The sequence below is a fragment of the Barbus barbus genome, assembly GCF_936440315.1.
Source record: "Barbus barbus genome assembly, chromosome: 16".
NCBI classification, from domain to species: domain Eukaryota; kingdom Metazoa; phylum Chordata; class Actinopteri; order Cypriniformes; family Cyprinidae; genus Barbus; species Barbus barbus.
In genome coordinates, this window is record NC_136744.1 from 25932852 (window position 1) to 25955469 (window position 22618).

The 22618-nt window shown below is 37.8% G+C and overlaps 3 protein-coding genes across 3 annotated transcripts; 1 reads left to right on the plus strand and 2 right to left on the minus strand.

Annotated features, from left to right (window-relative positions):
• Positions 1 to 1070: 1070 nt before the first annotated feature.
• LOC306882361 (uncharacterized protein) lies at positions 1071 to 4023 on the plus strand (the record flags this gene model as incomplete). The annotated part of the gene is made up of 4 exons (XM_079436914.1): positions 1071 to 1169; positions 1861 to 1914; positions 2321 to 2377; positions 2464 to 4023. The coding sequence occupies 4 exons, from the start codon at positions 1071 to 1073 to the stop codon at positions 2587 to 2589; spliced, it is 336 nt and encodes a 111-aa protein (XP_079293040.1). The 3' UTR covers positions 2590 to 4023.
• On the minus strand, positions 2283 to 6009 carry LOC306882360 (androgen-dependent TFPI-regulating protein-like). Its single transcript, XM_079436913.1, has 6 exons — positions 5692 to 6009; positions 5473 to 5604; positions 4514 to 4615; positions 4272 to 4387; positions 4042 to 4193; positions 2283 to 3889 (listed from the first exon to the last, which is right to left on the minus strand). The coding sequence occupies exons 1-6, from the start codon at positions 5842 to 5844 to the stop codon at positions 3885 to 3887; spliced, it is 660 nt and encodes a 219-aa protein (XP_079293039.1). The 5' UTR covers positions 5845 to 6009; the 3' UTR covers positions 2283 to 3884.
• A 342-nt stretch (positions 6010 to 6351) lies between these two features.
• LOC306882551 (uncharacterized protein) lies at positions 6352 to 18586 on the minus strand. Its single transcript, XM_079437271.1, has 6 exons — positions 18475 to 18586; positions 16896 to 17347; positions 15246 to 15410; positions 14740 to 14864; positions 8116 to 14590; positions 6352 to 7933 (listed from the first exon to the last, which is right to left on the minus strand). Exons 2-6 carry the CDS (start codon positions 17337 to 17339, stop codon positions 7925 to 7927), a joined length of 7218 nt encoding a protein of 2405 aa, XP_079293397.1. The 5' UTR covers positions 17340 to 17347; positions 18475 to 18586; the 3' UTR covers positions 6352 to 7924.
• Positions 18587 to 22618: the final 4032 nt, after the last annotated feature.

Sequence of the window (22618 nt, forward strand, 5' to 3'; positions counted from 1 at the left end):
GAGTTTAGGATGAAGTCAAGTACTGCCGAAAGAGATGAGTTTTCAGTTGTTGCTTGAAGATTGACAGAGATCCGGCGTTCCGGATAGGGGTGGGAAGATTATTCCACCAGCCAGGAATGGTGAACGAGAATGTTCTGGAGAGTGATTTTGAGCCTCTCTGTGATGGTACCACAAGGCGTCGCTCACTAGCAGATCTCAAACTTCTGGAGGGGATGTAGGTTCGTAATAGTGAGTGGAAGTAGGAGGGTGCAGAGCCTGTGGTAGATCTGTACGCAAGCATCAGTGACTTGAACTGGATGCGAGCTGCCACTGGTAGCCAGTGCAAGGAGATGAAGAGAGGTGTAACATGCGCTCTTTTGGGCTCGTTGAAGATCAGTCGTGCTGCTTACTTTAATAAAGTAACTGAAATAGTTACACTACTTATTACATTTTAGATAGTGTAACTTTAACTTGTCATCTGTAACCTATTACATTTCCAAAGTAACCTTTCCAACACTGTATATATTATCTCGTTCACTTTTCTTCTGAACAAAAAAAAGCAGCATGAGGAAACCCCTGCTAAGACCTGTTTTTCTACAAGAAAAAAACACTTTAATAATCTAGAAAAAATCTGAAGCATTTTAAAAAAAGTTTTTTTTTTTACAGTAAAGTGTTTGCTCTGTATTTTGGTTTTGAAAGTTTGAAACACAGACAAACAACTGCTTTATATTCTGATCTGAAGAACCTACAGAATTGTGTAACATAATGAAACAACGATAAGGAGACAGTTCTTTGTTGATTGGTTTGTGAAGCTTGAAGTATAATGTTGTGCGGCACCTCTCAGTCTTTTTGATCACATGAATGAAAGACTTCACGTGTGCCATTACCTCTGATGAAACCCTCTTTACTAAAAAAACACTAGGGTCTAATTGTTGCTCTAAAAAAACGTCAATAGTCCAGAATTGTGTCACAGGACTGTACGTCAGTGTGATATTCCAGCTGTCAGTGTGTGTGGAAAGCTCATGATTGTCCGGCATTGTTAGCTTTGGTTTTGACATACGTGTTAAACCTGCACATCTGGTTCTGTTCACATGATGGCCTTTCAGCTTCTTATAAATCACAGCACTGAACAGAGACAAACACACGCAACAGGAACACACAAAGAAACACTCATGTTGTACATTGTCGGGGTAAGTTTACCAGATTTTTGCATTATTACCATGTTTTAATGCTTGTGTTTGGTGTGTGATATATATAAACAAACAAAAAAACTATTAAATATACATGCAGTATTTTAGGAAACACCAGATCTATCAGCCACAAATCTTTCACTTTCACATGCATGTATATATTAAGAAAAATGTTGTTTATATATTAAATACATTTCTATATAATATAAATTATCTGAATATAAATATATAACATGTAAATATATGTAAATATGTTCTAAATGTATTTGTATTTTTATATACATAATAAATATATACAGTACACACATATATTATGTAAACAAAAACTTTTATTTTGTATGCGATTAATCGTTTGACAGCACTAATATATATATATATATATGTATATATTTAAATATATATATATACACACACACACACACATTTTAAATTATATTAACAAAAAACGGTTCTTTTAATTTGTAACAATATACTGTTTTTATTGTATTTTTGATTAAATAAATGCAGCCTTGGGGAGCATGAGACTTCTTTTAAAATCATTTACGATAAATAAATAAATAAAATCTTAAATATTCCTGTCTAGAGTGTGTCATTTGTATAGTTTCTCTTTCACGTATGCATTTTTCTTTCATTTGGATTTTTTTTGCAAACAGCTTTTTCTGAATTCTTCATTAAATGTTTCTTTCTACAGATTGCTTTGGGGCTAATTGTCATCATCCAGTGCATGTCACGTGGTCTGAGTCAGGTGAGAGGAAATGTTTAAAAATGTTTTCAAAACTGGTTAATCTGGATGTAATGGTCAGCAGCAAATTATACACAATTATCTTGCTTTTACATCTATTGTTAGGAGAAGCAGGCGGCGCAGAACTAGTCAGAGGAGAAATATGACAAAAGCAGGTGGAGAGGGAGTTAACACTTACATAAGGCTGATGTTATGTGTTAGTTTGGTTTTTGTACTGTTTGCAGTTCGAGAAGAGTCATTCTTGAGCGTCTTGGAACTGCATTAAAGCAATAAATTCAGTAGCTTTTTGAACAATCATCAGTTCAGAACAGGAAGGTGGATAAATTGAATGTTTTAATACTGCTGTTTTGCTCAAAAGCGGTTTGAATGTTGTCTTACATGTTTATTTACTGTGTTGTCTTCAAAACAGATACATGCCAAAGTTGGAAATGCTTTCCAAGAAAAAAATATACTTTACATAAACAAGGTAGTTGGCTATATATCTAAAAATCTCTCTCGTTCTCTTACTGCTGACTGAAGGATACACATTCATATCTGATTGTTTTCCTGCAGTGGAGAATGAATGATAAGGAAGTTCACCTCATCATTAGACTCCTCTCTGTTGGGCTGGTGGATGCAGATCCAAACACTCTGCAACATATAAAAGAATACAGAGATCTGCGAGGAAGTTCAACCTGAGAGGGGAAAAGTCATCCGGATGATTATGAGTTTCCTGATCATTAACCCTGATAAAGGAAACCTGACCGCTTTTTTTTTTCTTCGGGTTATTCAAGGAAACATGTGACATGGCAAAGACTGTTGTCCTCCCAAATCAAAGACTGTGAAGCACTTTCTCATGAAATCACATCCAAAACATCTGGATCATCTGTTCTGATAGACTCCGGTGAAATGGACAAAGAAGAAATTATATGATGCTAGCACCAATTCCCATGAAGAGGAACAAACATTCTCTAGGGTAGAGAATGTTTCTAACATTTGGATCAGCATGCATTAAACATATTCCTACATGCACAGTGTACAGAAAATATTTGGCATCTTTAACCCAAATTCAAAGTTTCCCAACACAGATCTGAAATGTACTGAAGCAATACTATTTAAGACATGAAGCTATAATGTATAAACAGTTTAACAAAGTCATGTTGAGTTTTATACAAATTCATAAAACAGCTACCTTAGTGAAAAATATTTTTTTTGTGCATTTATTTCATTCTGAGTATACAACAAATACATTTACATATTTATATGCTTTTAAAAAATACCCTGCAGTTGCACCTTTACTAAACTGCTATACTTAAAGTCTGCTAAATTGGAACAACTAACAACTAAATTTGTACTTAATGCACTTTAATTGGGTGGAAGTACAGCTAAATTCCAACTGAAGATACACTGATTGGGCTAAAGTGGAACTATTGCAAGTATACTTTAGGCACACTTTAAACATCTTGCATTTAAAGACTGATATTATTCAAAAATCATACAATCCTCATCAACAGTGACATTAAAACACATTTTAGGCTTAGAAATGTGCATTGTGCAGAAGTACTCCAAATAAAGTTTAATTATCGTTTTTATATTAGTGAGTCTTGAGCATGTCAGTAAATATGTTAATAGATTTGAACTATACTTAGAATGAAATAAATATATTACTTTTTACTAGAGTATTTATTACCACTTATGCAGTTTTTGTCTCAACTTGTTCAATAAATGTTAGAGGACACTAGCTTTATTATCACTGCAAGTTCCCAGAAATGTCTATAACATCAGATACATATTGTAGTTTCAAATTTACATTAGCATAAGCATAAAAAAAACATACAAAACTATGATAATGCAAGTGTACTTATTAGAAATGAGCAGCATCAGACATCTGCACTGACTCCACTCAGATCACTTGGTTCATATCAGATATTCATAAGGCCAGTTCACCAGAGCAGAATCATGTGTCATCATGTTCTTGTAAATTTTGGATGTTCTTACCCTGGGAGAGTAAAAGGAAATATTAATGAGTAAATTGGTATTGGTTAAGTATTTATATACTGTAGCTGCCACAATATTTCTCACAAAGATTCCAATAGATAAAAATATATAATGAAAATAAAACTCAGAAATATGATTGTGCTCTTTTCTCACCCCAAACTTTACGGTTCAAAGTTTGTCCCAGTAAGTACAGCAGCGCCAGCACAAGCATGTTAAAAAAGAAGAAGACGGTCAATCCTGAGCTGCTGAACAGCCCCAGTATAGGGTAAACCCAGATTCCCACTGTTAGATACACCCAAGCCACCCTAAAAGAGAGGGAGAATATGTATTAGTGTTGTTGGCAAATATTTTCATAACTAGTCACCCACATAATCATAACTCACCATCCTAAGTAAGCAAGACTAACAAACCCCAAAGCAGCCAAACCATTCTTGGTTTTAGGATAGATATGTGGCTCCACCAGGATCTCACCAAACACGATTGGGAGAACAAGAGTGTGCTATGAGGCAAGCATACAAAGTCATCGGTATTAGTCAGTCTATGAATCAAAAGGTCAATTTAATTGTGAAGGAGGATTATTTCATTGACATTTCTAAAAATGCATTATACATTATAGAGAACAAACCATAGCATGATTCATCCATGGAGGGAAGAGGCTGTCCATCGAAGCTGGATAGACCAGTTGTCGATCATAGGCAAAAATCAGCCAAAACAGCAGAACTACAAACTTAAAACAATTGAAATAAATCAATAAATAATAATAATAATAAGATGCACACAACTGTAAAGTAACTACTTATTAAAGCTTGAAGAACTGATATGTATTCAATCTTATGAATTCCTATGCAATAAAAAGTGTTATTACCATTAACTACCAGTAGACATTCATTGTTTACATTTCTATGCATTTCTGTTAAATCCAAATGCCTAAATTGTCCATCTAGAAGCAGCATTTAATGGGTTCTGATTGACTCTATTCAACAACAGCAAGTGACGATTTAGATCTACTTATCTTTGATTCTTGAAATATCCAATTTCTTTTTATTGCTGTAGTTATTAACAAAAAAATCAGCATTGGAGTACCATGGCAACGCTATGGTATTCATTTAAAGACCTTTAAGTGTGGCCACAGTACTTCATATTGAATTTAATTTGAGCATACAAATTAGATTTGACCATTTATGGTTAGGTCTATTCTATTTTAAATCGGAAAACATAATAGGAATAATGATCCTCCTGACAACAATACTGAGCAACACTTGTTCAGACCCCTGAACTGCTCTACACTCAGGGGAAAAAGGTACAAAATCTGTAACTGAGGCGGTACACTTTGACTACTAAAATGTAGACTTAAAGTAGAAATTTTTGCTCGATAGATATTAGGCTAATTAAGGTACTAATATGTATCTTATATGGGTAAATTGACCTTTTTTTCTGAGTGTATACTAATCTAATCTCTAGATGACTGGCACGTGAAGCATATTAAATACACGAAACAGTACTATTTAGTTGCCTACATCTGTTTTGGCACCTGTTTTCACCTGTAAACAAAAATTCAGGCTAACAAGTAATATCCAAACTAACCATTCCCACAGGAAACGCAAAGACAGAAAAGAGCAAGTCCTTGCAGAGGCAGAGAAGTGACATTTTGGAGCCTTTCCACACCGGCTGAAGGTCATTCACAGATGCCAGTCCAAAAAACACTATCTGTAAGACCTGAGAAATGAAACATAGACACAACACTGGAGGTTGTTCGTAAATCAGAACAATTTTGAAAGTGTCCTCACAAGGGTGGCAGCTTACCAGGTTTAAAAACGTGAGGTATTTCCAGGGTCCGCCATAGAGAAACATCCCAGGTGGTATATCTGAATTTCGTTTTGCATAAAAAGACTGAAGGACAAAGATATACCAGCTGAAAGCAACTATGTGGTAAAATTTCTTCAACATGCCAGTCATGTTTGCAGTCTAATACAAATTTCATCACCAAGAACTGAGTTCTCCACTCAGCTGCAAGAGACTTTAAGAAATGCCAGGGGAACGAATTCAGATTTATGAGAATAAAGCTTATATTGAGAGATTAGCCTAAACCGACTAGCTAATTTGACACGGTGTTATAAAAGTGGAAATACTCACAAAGGCCCTTGTGTTTTTCTCTGTTTATCATACATACAAAGTATTTTTTTCTTCACTCCAAGCACAATTATGTAACACATTCTTAAATATCACAGGCTAAAAAAATATGTTCTGTAATTTGGTTTAAGCATAACTGCATGGCTCACATTTCTGCAGCATGACTCAAACCTGCCTGAGTAGCTAATTAAAGATCAGTGATGTCACATAAACACGCTCATGGGTTTTTCTAAAGCTGATACTCACTACAAAGTATTTTCCAAGTTGTAACATGGTCTATAGCCCCCATTCACTGCAATATTTGTTGACTTGAAAGAATATAACATTTCTGTCATCGTTTATCATGTTTCACCTGTTTATTTTCTGTTCTACAGAAGAAAGTCACATAGGTTTGGAATGGCATGATGGTAAATGAAAACAGAATTTTTATTTTAGAGTCAACTATCAATTTGTTCCCATATAAAACACCCATAATTGTACCAAAGGGGAATGATTACAGCTTTAACAAAAACAGACATTGTGTAAACGAGTCTTTCATCAGAACTATAAACACATTTTTTTTCCGTCTGTGTGATAAATTCCTTCCCACTGAGCATTTAGTTTCATAACTGTTCTGACAAAAGCAAATAACACGTTTGAGATATGAATATTTGAAGAACATGTGTTATGTTCTAGTTTTATTTTAGTTTATATCAGTGTAGTATTATGCTCTAAACATGATTCAAACATACAACTTTTGGAACAGGTGGGAACATGTAACAGACATTATTGGTTCTCTACGCATGTAGAGATTATGGGAACCTCCATCAAAAACAGATGCAAGTCTTAATACACTGACAAATGTTGACAAACAGATTTCATCCTAAATTCATAATATTGCACATTTTTGTATCAATTTGGTATATTTAGAAACTTCTTTTAGTAAAAGGTGCTGCATGTTATCCTCATTAATATGTTACGTGGACTCAAAAACATGTGCAACAGGTATTTTACAGTGGCATATCTTTGGTTTACAAAATCAAATGATGGACTAGTAAACACCTAAATGAATAATCGGGTGGAATGTCCTTTTCTATTCTCTTGCCAGACCATATGAATGAACAATTTCCTTTTTCCCTCCTCAAAGCATCATGTGATCATTTTGCTCCAGCTCCACTTCCAGCTCCATGTTTTCCGTTTCCTGCTGCTCACTGCTTCAAGTTCACCACATGTGTGCAGTTACTGATCCGTTATGAAGTTCTCTCAGTGTTGGTTTTTAATATCAGTGAAAAACACTTGGGCACAAAATACCTATATTAACTGAAAAAAAAAAAAATAAAATAAAAATACTTGGAGAAAAGTTTTATGCTGTATTGAAACACAAACAATAGTCTGAATCTGTTAACATGTTGGATCAGTATCGATGTTGGAGACTTTCAGAAAACCTGCTCCTTGCAATATCATGCAACATCCACATCGCTCACACGCTCTGTGTCTGGCAGCTCCATTTTTAATGAACTCCTTGTTTTTGTTAGGTAAACAACTCTCTATTTAGTATTTATAACAAATCAGAATTTCTAGATATAGAACTCCCAACAACTACAAAAGATTTAGAAATGTGTTTCACAGCTATACTATATAGGCTATATACACTAAGAAATACCTGCCCTATCAAAAGCTTATTCCAGCTGGTAAAGTTCCTGTTTTTGTCATCCAGATTATCTGCATAGCTTGTTAAGCCCTGCAGGGATTTCCACTCTCTCAACATAGGCAGCACTCTTTGGTATAATCAGAAGTTATAAGGCACTTCAATCCAAGTTTGTGCAGGTTCACAGTTATGAGGTGAGACTTTAAGAAAGAAAAAAATCTGGCAAAATCGCTTCTCTCTTATTGTTCATCAGTGAAGCCCCTCTTCCAGTGGTTTAATTCATGAGGCCTGTGAAAACACCAAATACAGATGCTTGAGTAATGTAAGGAATGTAAGGAGTAATGTAAATTTACATTTAAACATTGAACTTCAGTCTTGTGTATATTGTGCTTTCAGATATTGAATCTATGCAACAGACAATCAATATTTTCAGAAAGTTTGAATTCACATGAAAAAATCCTACAACATACTTCAAAACGACTGTAGACCTTCCTCTCTTTACGCTTTTGCTCCATATTTTGTAGTAACATCTCCCGCTCTTCTGGTGTAGTCTTGGAGGACCAGGGCCTGCCTGAATAATTTGAGAACAATTTATCTGCAGAGCTAACCTCAGCCTTTTTGGCTTCATTGGGTGAAGCAAGAGTCTGCTTGGACAGGGAAGCTCTGCTTTGGTTTTTTGCTGAAATTTGCTCTAAAAGAACTTTAGTGTCATCTCTAAGGTTGCTGCAAGAGATAACATTTGCAGTAGATTTCTGATGGGCAGACACAATTGATTTTGCATTCTCTGCAACAGAAGACTGACTTTCTAAATTACTGTGTACAGTCAAATTCGATTTTTCTGACACCTCTGCAATGTGAGTCACAGTGTTTTCTATCTCTGGTGTTGTTTGTTTCGTTTTATCAACCCCATTAGAGTCTATTGCTGTAGAAACTTCTATCTGAGGCCCTGAATCTACAGATGGAGTGTCATGACTCTCAGTTTGCTCTGTAATGGTGTCAGATGTCTGGCACCCATCTGTTTTGTTAGGCTTTGAGTCTTTTTGACAACTAGATTCCATAGGATTTGATGAAAAGCTAGATTGTACTTGTGTAATTCCCTGAGTTGAGTTGATCTCATTCGAGGACAGGCAAGGTTCTGGTGAACCTTGAGGGTGAGTTGAGCTCACCTCCATTGAATCAAGACTAGTTAAAGCACCATTGTCTGTGTCTTTTACTGTATGAGTTATACATGCTTGTGTTTGGTTTAGTTCCACTTGGCTATCGCAAGGTGTAACAGTATCAGATTGGGAATGTTCAGCTGGGGAACTTAAGTCTGTGATTACTGCATTTTGAGATATGCTATTGTCTTTTTGAGTAATGTTAGCCTCTAGAATGGGTATTAGTTTGCTAAACGCTTCTGATAAGTTATCTTTTTTCTCATTCACACAGTCCGATTTTGTTGCAGTGATGTCTTGAAGGAATTCGTTTTCTGATTTAATAGGATGTTTGGAAGTGTCTGTCTCCATTTTGGTGGGATTTTGGGAAAATTCACTTTCTGTTATAGTGAGCTGCTGGGACAAATCAGTCTCTGTTGGAATGGACAGCTGGAAAGAGTCTGTGGCTGTTACAATGTGTGTCTGGGGAAAGTCTGTCTCTTTTGCAGCGGGCTGCTGGGAGGAGTCTGTCTCTGTTGCAAAAGACCGCTGGAAGGAGTCTGTGGTGGTTGCAGCAGGCTGCTTGGAAGAGTCTGTGTCTGAAGAGTCTGTGGCTCTAGCAGTGGGCTGTTGTGAAGAGTCTGTGTCTGTTACAATGGAATGCTGAGAAGAGTCTGTGACTGTTGCTGTGGACTTCTGGGAAGTGTCTGTGACTGCTGCAGTGGCCTCATGGGAAGAATCTGTCTCTGTTGCAGAGGGCTGCTGGGAAGAGTCTGTGTCTGCTGCAGTGGCCTCAGGGGAAGAATCTGTCTCTGTTGCAGAGGGCTGCTGGGAAGAGTCTGTGACTGTTAAAGTGGACTTCTGGGAAGTGTCTGTGTCTGCTGCAGTGGGCTCTCGGGAAGAGTCTACCTCTGTTGGAATGGGCTGCTGGAAAGTGTCTGTGTCTTTTACAGTGGGCTCTTGGGAAGAGTCTATCTCTGTTGCAGCTGACTGCTGGGAAGAGTCTGTGCCTGAAGAGTCTGTGACTGTTACAGTGGGCTGCTGGGAAGAGTCTGTGTCTGAAGAGTCTGTGACTGTTGCAGTGGACTGCTGGGAAGAGTCTGTGACTGTTACAGTGGGCTGTTGGGAAGAGTCTGTGACTGTTGCAGTGGGCTGCTGGGAAGAGTCTGTGACTGTTGCAGTGGGCTGCTGGGAAGAGTCTGTGACTGTTGCAGGGGACTGCTGGGAAGAGTCTGTGCCTGAAGAATCTGTCACTGTTACAGTGGGCTGCTGGGAAGAGTCTGTGCCTGAAGGGTCTGTGACTGTTACAGTGGGCTGCTGGGAAGAGCCTGTGTCTGAAGACTCTGTGACTGTTGCAGGGGACTGCTGGGAAGAGTCTGTGACTGTTACAGTGGGCTGCTGGGAAGAGTCTGTGTCTGAAGAGTCTGTGACTGTTACAGTGGGCTGCTGGGAAGAGTCTGTGACTGTTGCAGCGGGCTGCTGGGAAGAGTCTGTGACTATTGGAGTGGGCTGCTGGGAAGAGTCTGTGCCTGAAGACTCTGTGACTGTTGCAGGGGACTGCTGGGAAGAGTCTGTGACTGTTACAGTGGGCTGCTGGGAAGAGTCTGTGTCTGAAGAGTCTGTGACTGTTACAGTGGGCTGCTGGGAAGAGTCTGTGACTATTGGAGTGGGCTGCTGGGAAGAGTCTGTGCCTGAAGAGTCTGTGACTATTACAGTGGGCTGCTGGGAAGAGTCTGTGCCTGAAGAGTCTGTGACTGTTACAGTGGGCTGCTGGGAAGAGTCTGTGACTGTTGCAGCGGGCTGCTGGGAAGAGTCTGTGACTATTGGAGTGGGCTGCTGGGAAGAGTCTGTGTCTGAAGACTCTGTGACTGTTGCAGGGGACTGCTGGGAAGAGTCTGTGACTGTTACAGTGGGCTGCTGGGAAGAGTCTGTGTCTGAAGAGTCTGTGACTGTTACAGTGGGCTGCTGGGAAGAGTCTGTGACTGTTGCAGCGGGCTGCTGGGAAGAGTCTGTGACTATTGGAGTGGGCTGCTGGGAAGAGTCTGTGCCTGAAGAGTCTGTGACTGTTACAGTGGGCTGCTGGGAAGAGTCTGTGACTGTTGCAGCGGGCTGCTGGGAAGAGTCTGTGACTATTGGAGTGGGCTGCTGGGAAGAGTCTGTGCCTGAAGAGTCTGTGACTGTTATAGTGGGCTGCTGAGAAGAGTCTGTGTCTGAAGAGTCTGAGCCTGTTGAAGTGGACTTCTGGGAGGAGTCTTTGTCTGCTGCAGCCGGCTTCCTGGAAGAGCCTATCTCTGTTGCAGCTGGCTGCTGGGAAGAGTCTATGATTGTTATAGTGGGTTGCTGAGAAGAATCTGTGGCTGTTGCAGTGGGGTGTTGAGAAGAGTCTTTGGCTGCCGCAGTGGGCTGCTGGGAGGAGTCTGTCTCCATTGCACTGGAATGTTGTGAAGATGCTGCAGCAGAAGCATTTGGCTGTATGAAGAGTTGTTTACCTGATGCAGTGGGTTTTAGGGAATGTTTACTTTCTTTTGCCACGTGGTGTTGCATAGAGTCTTTCACAGATACAGCAGACAGCTGAGAAGAGTCCATCTCTGCTCCAGTGAGGTGTTCTGAAGTGTCTGCCACCACTGCAGGGGGATGTTTGGAAAAGTCTGAGGATGCTGCAGTGTACGGTTGGGATGATTTATGTCTTGCTGTAGTAGGGTCTGTCTGTCTGCTTTCTGCTGCACTGGATTGTTGGCAAAAGTCTGTCCCAGTTTTTTCAGTAGGCTGTTGAGAAGAAGCTGCTTTAATTGTAGTGGAGTGATATGACGATTCACTTTCTGCTGCAGTTGGCTGTTGGAAAGAATCAGTTTCTGTTGTAATAGGGAAGTTTTGTGAAGTTCCACATTCTGTGTCAGTGGGGTGCAGAGAAAAGTCTTTCCTCACTGCAGTAGGCTGTTGAAAACAGTCTGTTTTAGATGTAGGAGTGTGTTGAGAATGGTCTGCCTCAGTTGAAGTAGATTTTTGTGAGGGTTCACTTTCTGTGGTAGTGGGTGGTATGGAAGAGTTTGCTTCCATTAAAGTATGCTGTTGAGAAGAGTTTTTCTCTGTTGCAGAGTGGTGTTGGGAATGCACATTTTCTGCTGTAGATGTTTCAGCCCCTACTGCGGTGAAGTGTCTAGAAAAATCTGCCCCAGTTTCACTGAGGTGTTGACAAGAGTCCGCTTTTATTGCATTGGGGTGTTCGGTGGAACTAATTCCAGTTGTAGGAAATGCAGGGGAGGGAACTGTATTTTTATGGTCACTTTTTGAAGGTACACAAGTATCTACAATTGCCAGGTTTGCTGTTGAATTAGTACCAAGATGCACAGTATCAGAACATGTGCTAGAAATATTGGTTAAGCTCTGTGCAAGAATTTGGGAGTCTTTTCCAGATGGACTTCCCTCATTTGGAGTGGTGTGTAGTGACTCACACTTTGTCTGTGGTAACTTAACAGGAGGACAAACCTCAGTCAGAACGGCATGGGAGGGATCTGTTTCTTTAGGAATATGATATTGGTTGAGGCCAGATTCTGCTGAGTTAGTATCTAATGCAACAGAATCTACTTGATTTTGTAAGGCACAGAGAGGCTTTTGTGAAACAATGTTTAAAATGGGGGATGTCTGGTTTTTAGATGTAGATACTGTTCTTGCCTCTTCAACAGGTTTTAGAGCTTGATCAATGTCTCCCTTGAAATTTTTTAAAGTTGAGCCAGACTCTTCTGCAAGTTTTTTCTTAAATCTAATTTTTTCAGCATCAGTGGCTCTATGTAGGATGTCTTTACTCGATTCCTCATATTTGGTGTCTTTATAGGTTTCTTTGATCTCTTTTACTCTGGCAGGGGTATTTTTTGACTTGAGTGGAGTTTCTGGGGTCTTGAAAACAGGTCCTGTATTTTTATCTGCATCATTAGCTAAAGGTTTCTCTGGTAGAGTAAACGTTTGGGTGGCTTTCATCGGATTGCTCTGAGAAGCCTTTGCTGCTGCAAGTTTGCGTTTGGCTGCTAACTCTTTGAAATACCTCAGTCTACAGTCAGGGTCATTCATATCATTGAAAGAAGATGTATTTTGCAATAAATTAGATGGACAGTCATCCCTTTGGCTATTTTTTTCAGGAACTGTTTGAGGCATGTCTTTTTCTTGCAGATCACCCTTTAATGAATTCTTTCGAATATTTTGGCAGGTTTCAACCTTATCTACATCAGAATTTTCACCCATTTTGTTAAGTTCATCCTCAGGTTGTGCAGACTCTGAGGTGGAGTTATCAAATGTGGCTGACTTTGCAAAATTGCTCCACTGAAATGGTTGAAATGGAGAACCAGTCCTCCTTTTATCAAAGATTTGTGAGACACGAGCTGAAAGTTTTGAAGTTTCATCCCCATCTTTTTCTCCAGCAATATTTTTCATATCTTCTGACGTATGCAGCTCCAGATTTGAACTGAATATCAGCGAGTGTCTCAGTCTGGAACTCCTCTGGAGAGGTCGGCTGGGTTTCCTCTTGAGGAACTCTTCACTTATACGGTTAGTCTCTTTAGGTTCTCTATTCTGCGTCTCCTCCGCTTTGTCACCCTCAGTGGTGCAAGAAGACTCTGAAGTTGATGCTGGTGTTGTTTTGATAATTATTTGTGATAAATCAGATGGAGGATTAGCTAAACTGTCAGGCACAATAGAATAATTTTGAATTTGGACAAATGTGGGATTTTCCCTAGGTGAAGGTATCCTGTTAAACTCCCTATTTCCTGGTCTAATTTCAGCACGTACGGGGCCACAAGGAGCTTCCTGTGTAAAACATGGAATGTCATCGCATGCAGTGGATCCTTCAAGTTCAGCTAAATCCAGCTCTCCAGCATCATCGCATGCACTGAGGTATGAGCTGATCCTCCAGTCCCGCAGGCCTTGCTTTTGACTCACATCCTGTGGTTTGCGGTTTACATTGAGGAAACGTTTCTGTTCTGGCAGGTTTGGGGAAGTCTGACACGTATAAGACTGTCCCATGCTATGTCTCTTGAGATTGGACTCCACAGGTGGTAATACATTTCTTGGACCATGTCCTTCCTCCATAGCAGGTTGAGACTGCAGGTATCTTTGAATATGGTCATAAGCTCCATGTGGTTCAGCTTCATCCACCTCATGAGGGTAGACAGGCCCTGAAAACTGATCGATGTGTTGGCCTTGGCCTCTAAACTTTCCATACATGTCATAACCAGATTGTAATCCAGCTCCCTGGTAAATATTTGGTTCCCTTGCAAAGTGGCCGCCCTGCGGCATTGCTCCCTCCATGTACTGGTTTCCTCTCATGGTTGGATGGTTTTGAGGGGGCATGTATTCGTAATCAGGTATATTTCCATAGCTATGTCTTTTGAAGGCAACTGCTTCATTTGGTCCTCTCATTTGCCTTCCATGCTCTATAAATTGATGATCCCCTCTATATTGCTGGGCAGCATGCAGGTTCATGTGCCTCTGAACAGAGGGATTTGCTTCTGTTGCACTGTGGATGGATTCACTTCTAAAGGGTAACATTTTGTTACCCAATTTCATATGATCTTCTGTAGTATGTCCAGCCCATTCCATGCCCATAGTTGGATATTGATTGTTAAACATGTGGGTCTTTTCTGTGTTGTAGTAGCTTTCAGGTTCACCACCATAGTGTGGCATATTTGCCAAAACATTTTCAACAACCAGTGGCTCTGAATGGGCGAAGAGAATCCGAAACTCTTCATCAAAGGTGGTTACAAGCTGTCCCAGAAATAGATGAGCAAGACAGCGATGTATCTTCTCAAAAGACCACATGAAGCTGCAACACAAAGTAAGAAAATCTATTAATCAACACATTAAATGACTACACTTACACCTACACACTACACCTATAAACACATATAAGGTATTTTTATGGTTTGCAATTAACTGTTGCAATTGCATTTTAAAAAGATAAAATGTACCTACCTATAGTTGCCACTTAAAACAGCTCTGCAGTCTACCAGAATAAAGCGATCCATCATCTGACCTTTGAAGGTCTGTCCTGTTCTGCAGCAATAGGTACTACCAGACACAGTTCTAACCCGCATGAACTGCAAGTGAAAAGTATATAAATTCATTTGTACTATTTTAAAACAACCAAATATTAAGTGTCTTTTAAAGTGTACCATCTAATGTTAAAAACAGTAAAATTTTAACAACGCTCACATATAAGCATACAAATAAGTATTCAACAGTACTTTCCTATTATTTTTTATAATAGGAAATAATATTTCTATAATTTTCATGATATTTCTGTTTCATTAAAAAAAATAATGCCATTAATACATATGCTGATTTTGAGTAAATTCTATAAAGTAGTAAATCTATAAATCATTAGAAAATAGCTATAAAAAACTCTTAAGGACTACTCAACTTAAATATAGATAAACACTTATGAAAAGTAGAGATAAACACCTATGAAAAGTACCTACTTTTATTTCATCCAGATTCACCCTACAGTTGTTCACCATCCCAACAAAATGGTGAGCATTCAGTTCATCAAGAAGAACATAAACAGCCACACCACGTGTCGCTGCACCAAGAATATCAGCAAAGATGTCAACATCTGTAAATATATCCATCACCACAGCAATAACCTAGAACAAGAAATAAAAAATATATTACTCAAAGAAAACATTATGCATTGCATGACACGATATCAGAACAAGTCTCAGTTTTTGTTTTCTTTCAAGTTTTTTTTGTGAAGGTCAACATTGCAGGATAACCATACATACAGCAAATGACAAAGAGCTCAATATGAGACGAAGAGAGGTGGAGGGCAGGAAAGACTGTCTACTTTTATGTTTACTTGATGGCCCAGTCTATGTTACATTCGGCAAAAGTTCATGAAAGAGACTGTCAAAGTGAAAAAAAAAACAATCTGAAACTCAATCTGCCTCAACTGTGAATTCAGTCAAACAAAAGAACATTTTGGAGAAAAAAGAAGAAGAAAAAACCAAGCCTGTAGAATATGCATGATTCTTTTACAATACAGAGACATACTGTGAATGGCATTACTCTAGGCAACAATGCATGTAATTGTATGCCATCTCATTCCATCATAAATCACACCAACTATTACATTACAGATATTGTGTCAATTTGGCATAAAATCAGCATTTTGCATTTAGCACCTTTAGGCAAATTGAAACAAGAAACTTGTATTGTTTGCAGTTGAATTAACTGGAAGTTATAATGACTAAATTGAAAGAAGCTAATTCAGTTGTGTTTGCCAATTAAACCAAAGTTCTCATTATATATTACAACCCTAATGAGTGCATAATAGCTGTCATTATGTAAAGTTTAGAATGAAAGACCAGCTGTGGAACTAGTGTGACCAGTTTGCTGTACTAAGCTCTTACTGCTTACTTGTGAAAAGAGTAATACAGTTTTCTACTGTCATGGTGAAAAAACAACTGAACACTTTGACCAGTGTGGCTCACACGATGACAAAAATAGTTTATATTTTGGTGGCCTTGGCCAAATTACTGACATGATAACTAGGTTTTGAAGCATGAATGAAATGTTTTGGGTGAGTAACTACATTTTGCAGACATGCAATAAAGTTCTGAAGTTCCAGCAAACGGTTGTGACATTTGCACTCACAGTTTAGAGAATGTTAAGACTGTTTCTAAAAATGTGCCAATGCAATTGGGAAAAACTGTAAATTGAGAAATAAAACATTTGGGAAGTACCACACTTATAACCGGTTTTTGTAGTATTGTTTTGAATTGATCTCATCAGTGTGTAAAACTGTGTTGTAGTGTGTGTGTGTTTGACTGTTCGTGTGTCATGTCTGAGAGCAAAGTTTGGTTTTTCAGCAAGATTGAGTTGTTTTGAGTGGAGAGCTTCATTTTGACCTGAATATAGGACGTTTGGGGAATTGAGTTAGAAGTTATGGATTCGTGTTTACTGTTTTGAGAATACGAGGCATAGTTTCAAGAAATGTGTTTAAGCAATTGAGAAAAACTGTAAAGAGATCAAATAACTGAGCAATACGGGAAGACAGTCTGGATTTACTGACTTCTGTCATGCACTAATAAATATCTTATTACTGCACTTGAACAGCATGCAAAACTCACTTGTTGTGCATTCTTGATCATTCTGCGGATTTGCTCCTTGATGCTGGGCATCTCGGGGTCACACGGGTTCACCAATGTAGTGACCTCAGTGGGTCCAACAAATCTGTATTGTTGTGGCCAGCCTAAATCCAGGCTCGGAGCATCATGGTCTGAATGTACCGGCCAGTAAGTGTCAGAAGAGCCATCTGCATCTTCAGCCATGTATCTCCTCTCTGGTTGGGCAGTGTGATGTGGAGCCTGCACCATGCTTTTGATATACTCAATCTCTGAACGGGATAAGAAATCAACCACATCTGCTTCCTGAAGAAACGCATAGTAGCCCTCCAAGTCAGTTTCAACCAGGGCATCAATTGCCAATCTGTATTCCTCACGGTAATGAGGGGGCAGGTAGTTGGGGTCCAGGGGATTGTCTCCGGCAGAGGAGCACTGGGAACGATGAGCCATATTTACACCTGCACCAATGCAGACAGAGTTAAGAGAATAATTGACACCAGAAAAATGGTAATGCACATTAATTCCACGTGAGGGCAACCCCTCTGTTACATTAAACATAAATCAAACATGTGGCTGGATTATTATAAATGCTCACATTTTTATATAAACATACAAACAAACAAAAACATATGCTGGATACATATAAAATTAGTTTTAATAATAAAAAAAGACTGCTCACATAAATGGAAACATGTAAGAAGCCTTTTAGGTTTCTTAGATTTTTTAATCTGTTGCAATGGTGAATATTTGTTGAGTAATTAAATGCTATTTATTTATAGTCATCCAGTGACATCCATATCAATAAGAAGTCAATCTATAAATGTTGCAAAACCCCAGAAATCGAATGTTACATTTACATCCTAAAACTAGCCTACATAAATAAAAGTAGGACAAGTCATAATATCATACTATAATTTCAATTCATTCATTTACAACTTTTTTATCATATATTTAGAAATAACTGTTCAAATGGTCACAAACTTTTATGTAGGCCTATTTATAATCAGTTATGGTGATTTATGGTCATTAAGTTTGAACTTTGAGTCATAATTGTGTCCTCGTGTGTCTGAAGGGTTTAAATACAACATGCATACTAAAACAGTTTAAATACAATATGGATACTAAAACAAAAGAAAAAATAAACGATCACAGAGCCCATTTCAAGTCTCTCAAATTCTACTATAATATCAGCCAAATATTACTTGTGATAATTTCAACCAGTCGAAAAGCACAATATGTTATCATGAATCTGAATGGCTCGACTAAAGACAGAGACTTTGGTAAATATCTCACATCTGCTTCAACAACCTCTGGGTGTGTCGCAACAACAGAAAGACCACCATTTATGGGCTGAACTTGTCTAATTTTTCTCTTGTGTTTATTTCAGTAGAAATCATCGATTGATAACTTAATCGTGTTTTCTTTCTCGTGAGAATCGACGCGACTCTGTAAGATTTTGTAGTCGCGAATCGTGAAGCTCTCCAAGTTTAGAAAGCTAAGGCTACTGCCAAGCAACAAAAAAAGTACAATTATGAAATACAATGACGTGGTAAAGTTTCCTCACATAGATCCCAAGTCGACTTACCGATCTAAAGTGCAGCTTTCCCTTAATTCCCTGTGTAAACCCCCTTCATCGATGCAAGACCGTCATGACGAACGACAGACACTGTAACATTCACTCCAGTGGAAGAAGAGGAAAACACACACACACACACACACACACACACACACATGCAAAACCTGTTTGTGTTCACTGGCAAGACAAAAAGAATGATACAGTCCTACTCAAAACAAGAGTCTGTCCATCTTTTCAAAAGACCATTCACTTGTGTGAGTTAAGGACAGATTTCATTCATGATCCATAACATATTGATTTCATATGAGTATTAGGGTATATGCAAAGTTAATAATTCTCCATCCTAGTCAATCTTTAACACAAGATCCTGATAACAAATACTTGATCTGGGGCTCAAATACACACAAATTTGAGAATATGAGTCGGCCAAACATACAGTCAGTCAGAGGTCACAGAAAAACCTCCACCCGCAATAACACAGATCTCCAGACACTATAAAAATACAAAACATATTATTAAAGTCATCAGTAACTAAGTCATTTAATCATTTTAATTTAACCCCTGAACTAATTCAATAGCAAAAAATGCAATACATTTTTAACAAACTGAAGAATTAAAGCACAAATAATACTTTTTACTACTTGTTTCAGTTTTTATAACCATTTCTTACTATGTGTAAGTAAGCTGTTGTTTTTAGCATGTGTGTTATTTCTTAGGATTACTGATAAACTATACTGTCGTGATTTGTATTATCTATTTAAATTTTTGTTAAATAATGTCTGAATTTATTATGTCTGTATATTAAGTTTTATTTTTATTTAATTTAAGTTATTTTAATACTTCAACAAACTAAATGCAAATGAAATTATATATATATATTGAATTTATAAATGTGTATGTATATGTATGTATGTGTGTGTGGTTGTACATATGCATATATATAGTTTTTTTTTTGGTGTTTGGCTTAGTGTTATGTTAGAATCATTATTATACTCATACCTTTTTTTCTTTAATATTTTGAATTGTTTTTAGCATTTAAATTTGAAGTTTTGAAATTTAGTTTTATGCATTTGTCATTTTTATTTAATTTCTTTATTTTTTAAATGTGTATAGGTAGTATTTATAAAGTTTTAGCCTTTAGTTTTGGATCTGTTTTTAGTTGTTTTAATACTACAATTGATTGCTTCTGTTTTCCTCATTTGTAAGTCGCTTTGGATAAAAGCATCTGCTAAATGACTAAATAATAATAAAAATAAATAATAATACTAATTAAGAAGAACTTATTTGGATAAACCCATAAAACTGTTATGAACATTCGATAGGCCTATGTCAAATTTATTATCTGGATAACTAGTGATTGATTTTACATTGTATATGACAACATTTTTATCTTAGTGTGTGCAATCGCAGGGCAGATCAAGTAATGGGGTCAAATGAGCCTGAACTTGTTAGACTGGAACAGAATAACTTCTGTAAAAAAATCAGAAAGAAAAAATATAATCTATGTGAACAAAACTGAAATATGCAATGGGTAGTAACATTACAGTGCTATACATATATAATAATATATCACTATGCATGTTATATATTTATATTATAACACACATAATATGAACATTAAATAATTGATCAGAATGCACGTTCCTTGAAATGCAATGTAAAATTCCCCTTCATGTTATTTATTTAGTCATTTAGCTTTTATCCAAAGCGACTTACAAATGAGGACATAAGATGCAATCAAAACCAACAAAAGAGCAACAGCGTGCAAGTGCTATTACAAGTCTCAGTTAGCCTAACGCAGTACAGATAATTATTATTATTATTTTTTTTTTTAAATAAAAAGACATAGATAAAATAAAATTATAATAGAGAGTGCTAGAGTTAAAGGGCAAGTAAAGATGGAACAGATGAGTTTTTAGCTGTTTCTTGAAGATGGGTAAGGATCCGGCTGCTCGGATCCAGTTGGGCAGGTCATTCCACCAGATGGGAACAGTTAATGAAAAAGTCTGTGAAAGGGTTTTTGTGTGTCTTTGGGATGGCACAATAATGCATCGTTCACTTGAAGAACGCAAGCTTCTAGAGGGCACATAAGTCTGAAATTGATGAACAGAGGCGTGACGTGCGCTCTTTTCGGCTCATTAAAGATTAATCTTGCAGCTGCATTTTGGATTAATTGTAGAAGTTTAATAGAATTGGACCTGCCAAGAAAGCATTGCAATAGTCAAGTATGGACAGAACAAGAGCCTGAACAAGGAGTTGTGTTGCATGCTCCGAGAGAAAGGGCCTGATCTTCTTAATATTGTATAATGCAAATCTGCAGGACCGGGCAGTTTTAGCAATGTGGTCTGAGAAATTCAGCTTATCATCAATAACAACTCCAAGGTTTCTGGCTGTTTTTGAAGGAGTTATGGTAGATGAGCCTAACTGGAAGGTGAGATTGTGATGAAGCGATGGGTTAGCTGAAACTACAAGCAGTTCTGTCTTAGCTAGGTTGAGTTGAAGGTGATGGTCCATCATACAGCAAGAAATGTCTGTTAGACACGCTGAGATGCGAGCAGCTATCGTCGGATCCTCAAGATTGAATGAGAGGTAGAGTTGAGTGTCATCAGCATAGCAGTGATATGAAAAGCCATGTTTCTGAATGACAGAACCTAGTGATGCCATGTAGACAGAAAAGAGAAGCGGTCCAAGAACTGAGCCCTTTTTTTGTTATACACAAAGAAGTGATTTAAGTTCACAGTGACTTGTGGGCGGGTAGATGATGACAGAATTTTCAGATTAAAGGAGGTGATCTGTGGGAAACTGATCACATTTTCAAAACTTACTACAACTGTGCAAATTTTTTCAAAACATACAAATGTTTTTGGAAATTGCATTTAAAATCCAGTTGGCGCAAATCTGACCGGACATGTGCTGAATGCATTACGTTTTTGCTGGAAGCAAAATGCTCTAAAACAACATACACAGCACTATTGTTAACATCTTGTTTGCAGAGTTTCAGAATAAGGGTGTGACTTTATGTATATTCCAGCATCACCATTGGCAACAGAGATGAAATCACATCATTTCTACGCCAGAAGACCTTCAGTGTGGTTTATCTGGTTGCGATTAACCTTTGTGCAATTAGTTCCTGAAGAGGAACCACTTCACTTCTAAGTTTACTGCCAATGCTTTGCCAGAAAATGCTTAAACATTTTTCAAACCTCATTGTCATGTTCACCTCAATTTAAAGTGTGCATTGTACAATTATGTGTCAATTTATTTTGATTAAGGTTAAAAAATTTAACACATACATTACAATTTAATTATTTTTGTTGCACTGATGTGCTAATATATATAGTTGAAAGCTCCTCAAACAAAAACGGTTGCTTTAAATCTTAATCAGGCTACTTTGATTTATAGTCTTTACACAAATGCCTCAAATTCACATTTATCAGACAGTAACCGCTATTGATCCAATGTTTGTAAAGCTAGCCTTCTATAATGCTATTGCATATGTATTTGTTTCCCTTCCAAGTAAAACTTGGCTACGGGAGGGCTACAGGATATGATGTTATTTCTCAAGTGCATGCCTGAACAATCCTGCATTGTTTCAACTGACACCGCCTAAAGCACATATTGCAAGCAGTGTTAAGGGTGAAGATGTACGTGAACTCGTACCTAAAAACATTCCAAGTGCAGAAGTCACATGTTTTTACAGATATCACTTCGCAGCTAATCCGCATGTGTTTATACCTGTTATGCTCATCACAGATCTTTTATGCCCAATGAAATGTCTTGACAAGCACAGTGCTGATATATGAAAAGGACATATAAAAGGCGTAGCCCCTTTTATTATCTAATAATCAATAGCCATTAGTTGAGTCACAGTCAGTGCTACTTGCTGTTGCAAATTAGAAGTAAGGAGTGTTAGAGGGAGGATCGATCTTATCTTAAAGAGCATTTGAATGGACAAAACATTGCTACATTATGCATGCTAAATGGGTGAAGGTTTAATTTTAATTTCACAAGTCAGACTTCTTTTCTTGCAATTCGGATTCGTAAATTGAGAGACACAAACTTGTAATTCTGAGAAGAAGAGTCCAAATTGTGAGATGTAAACTAGCACTTTTGAGAAGAAAAGCAAGAATTGTGAGATGTAAAGTGTAAAGAT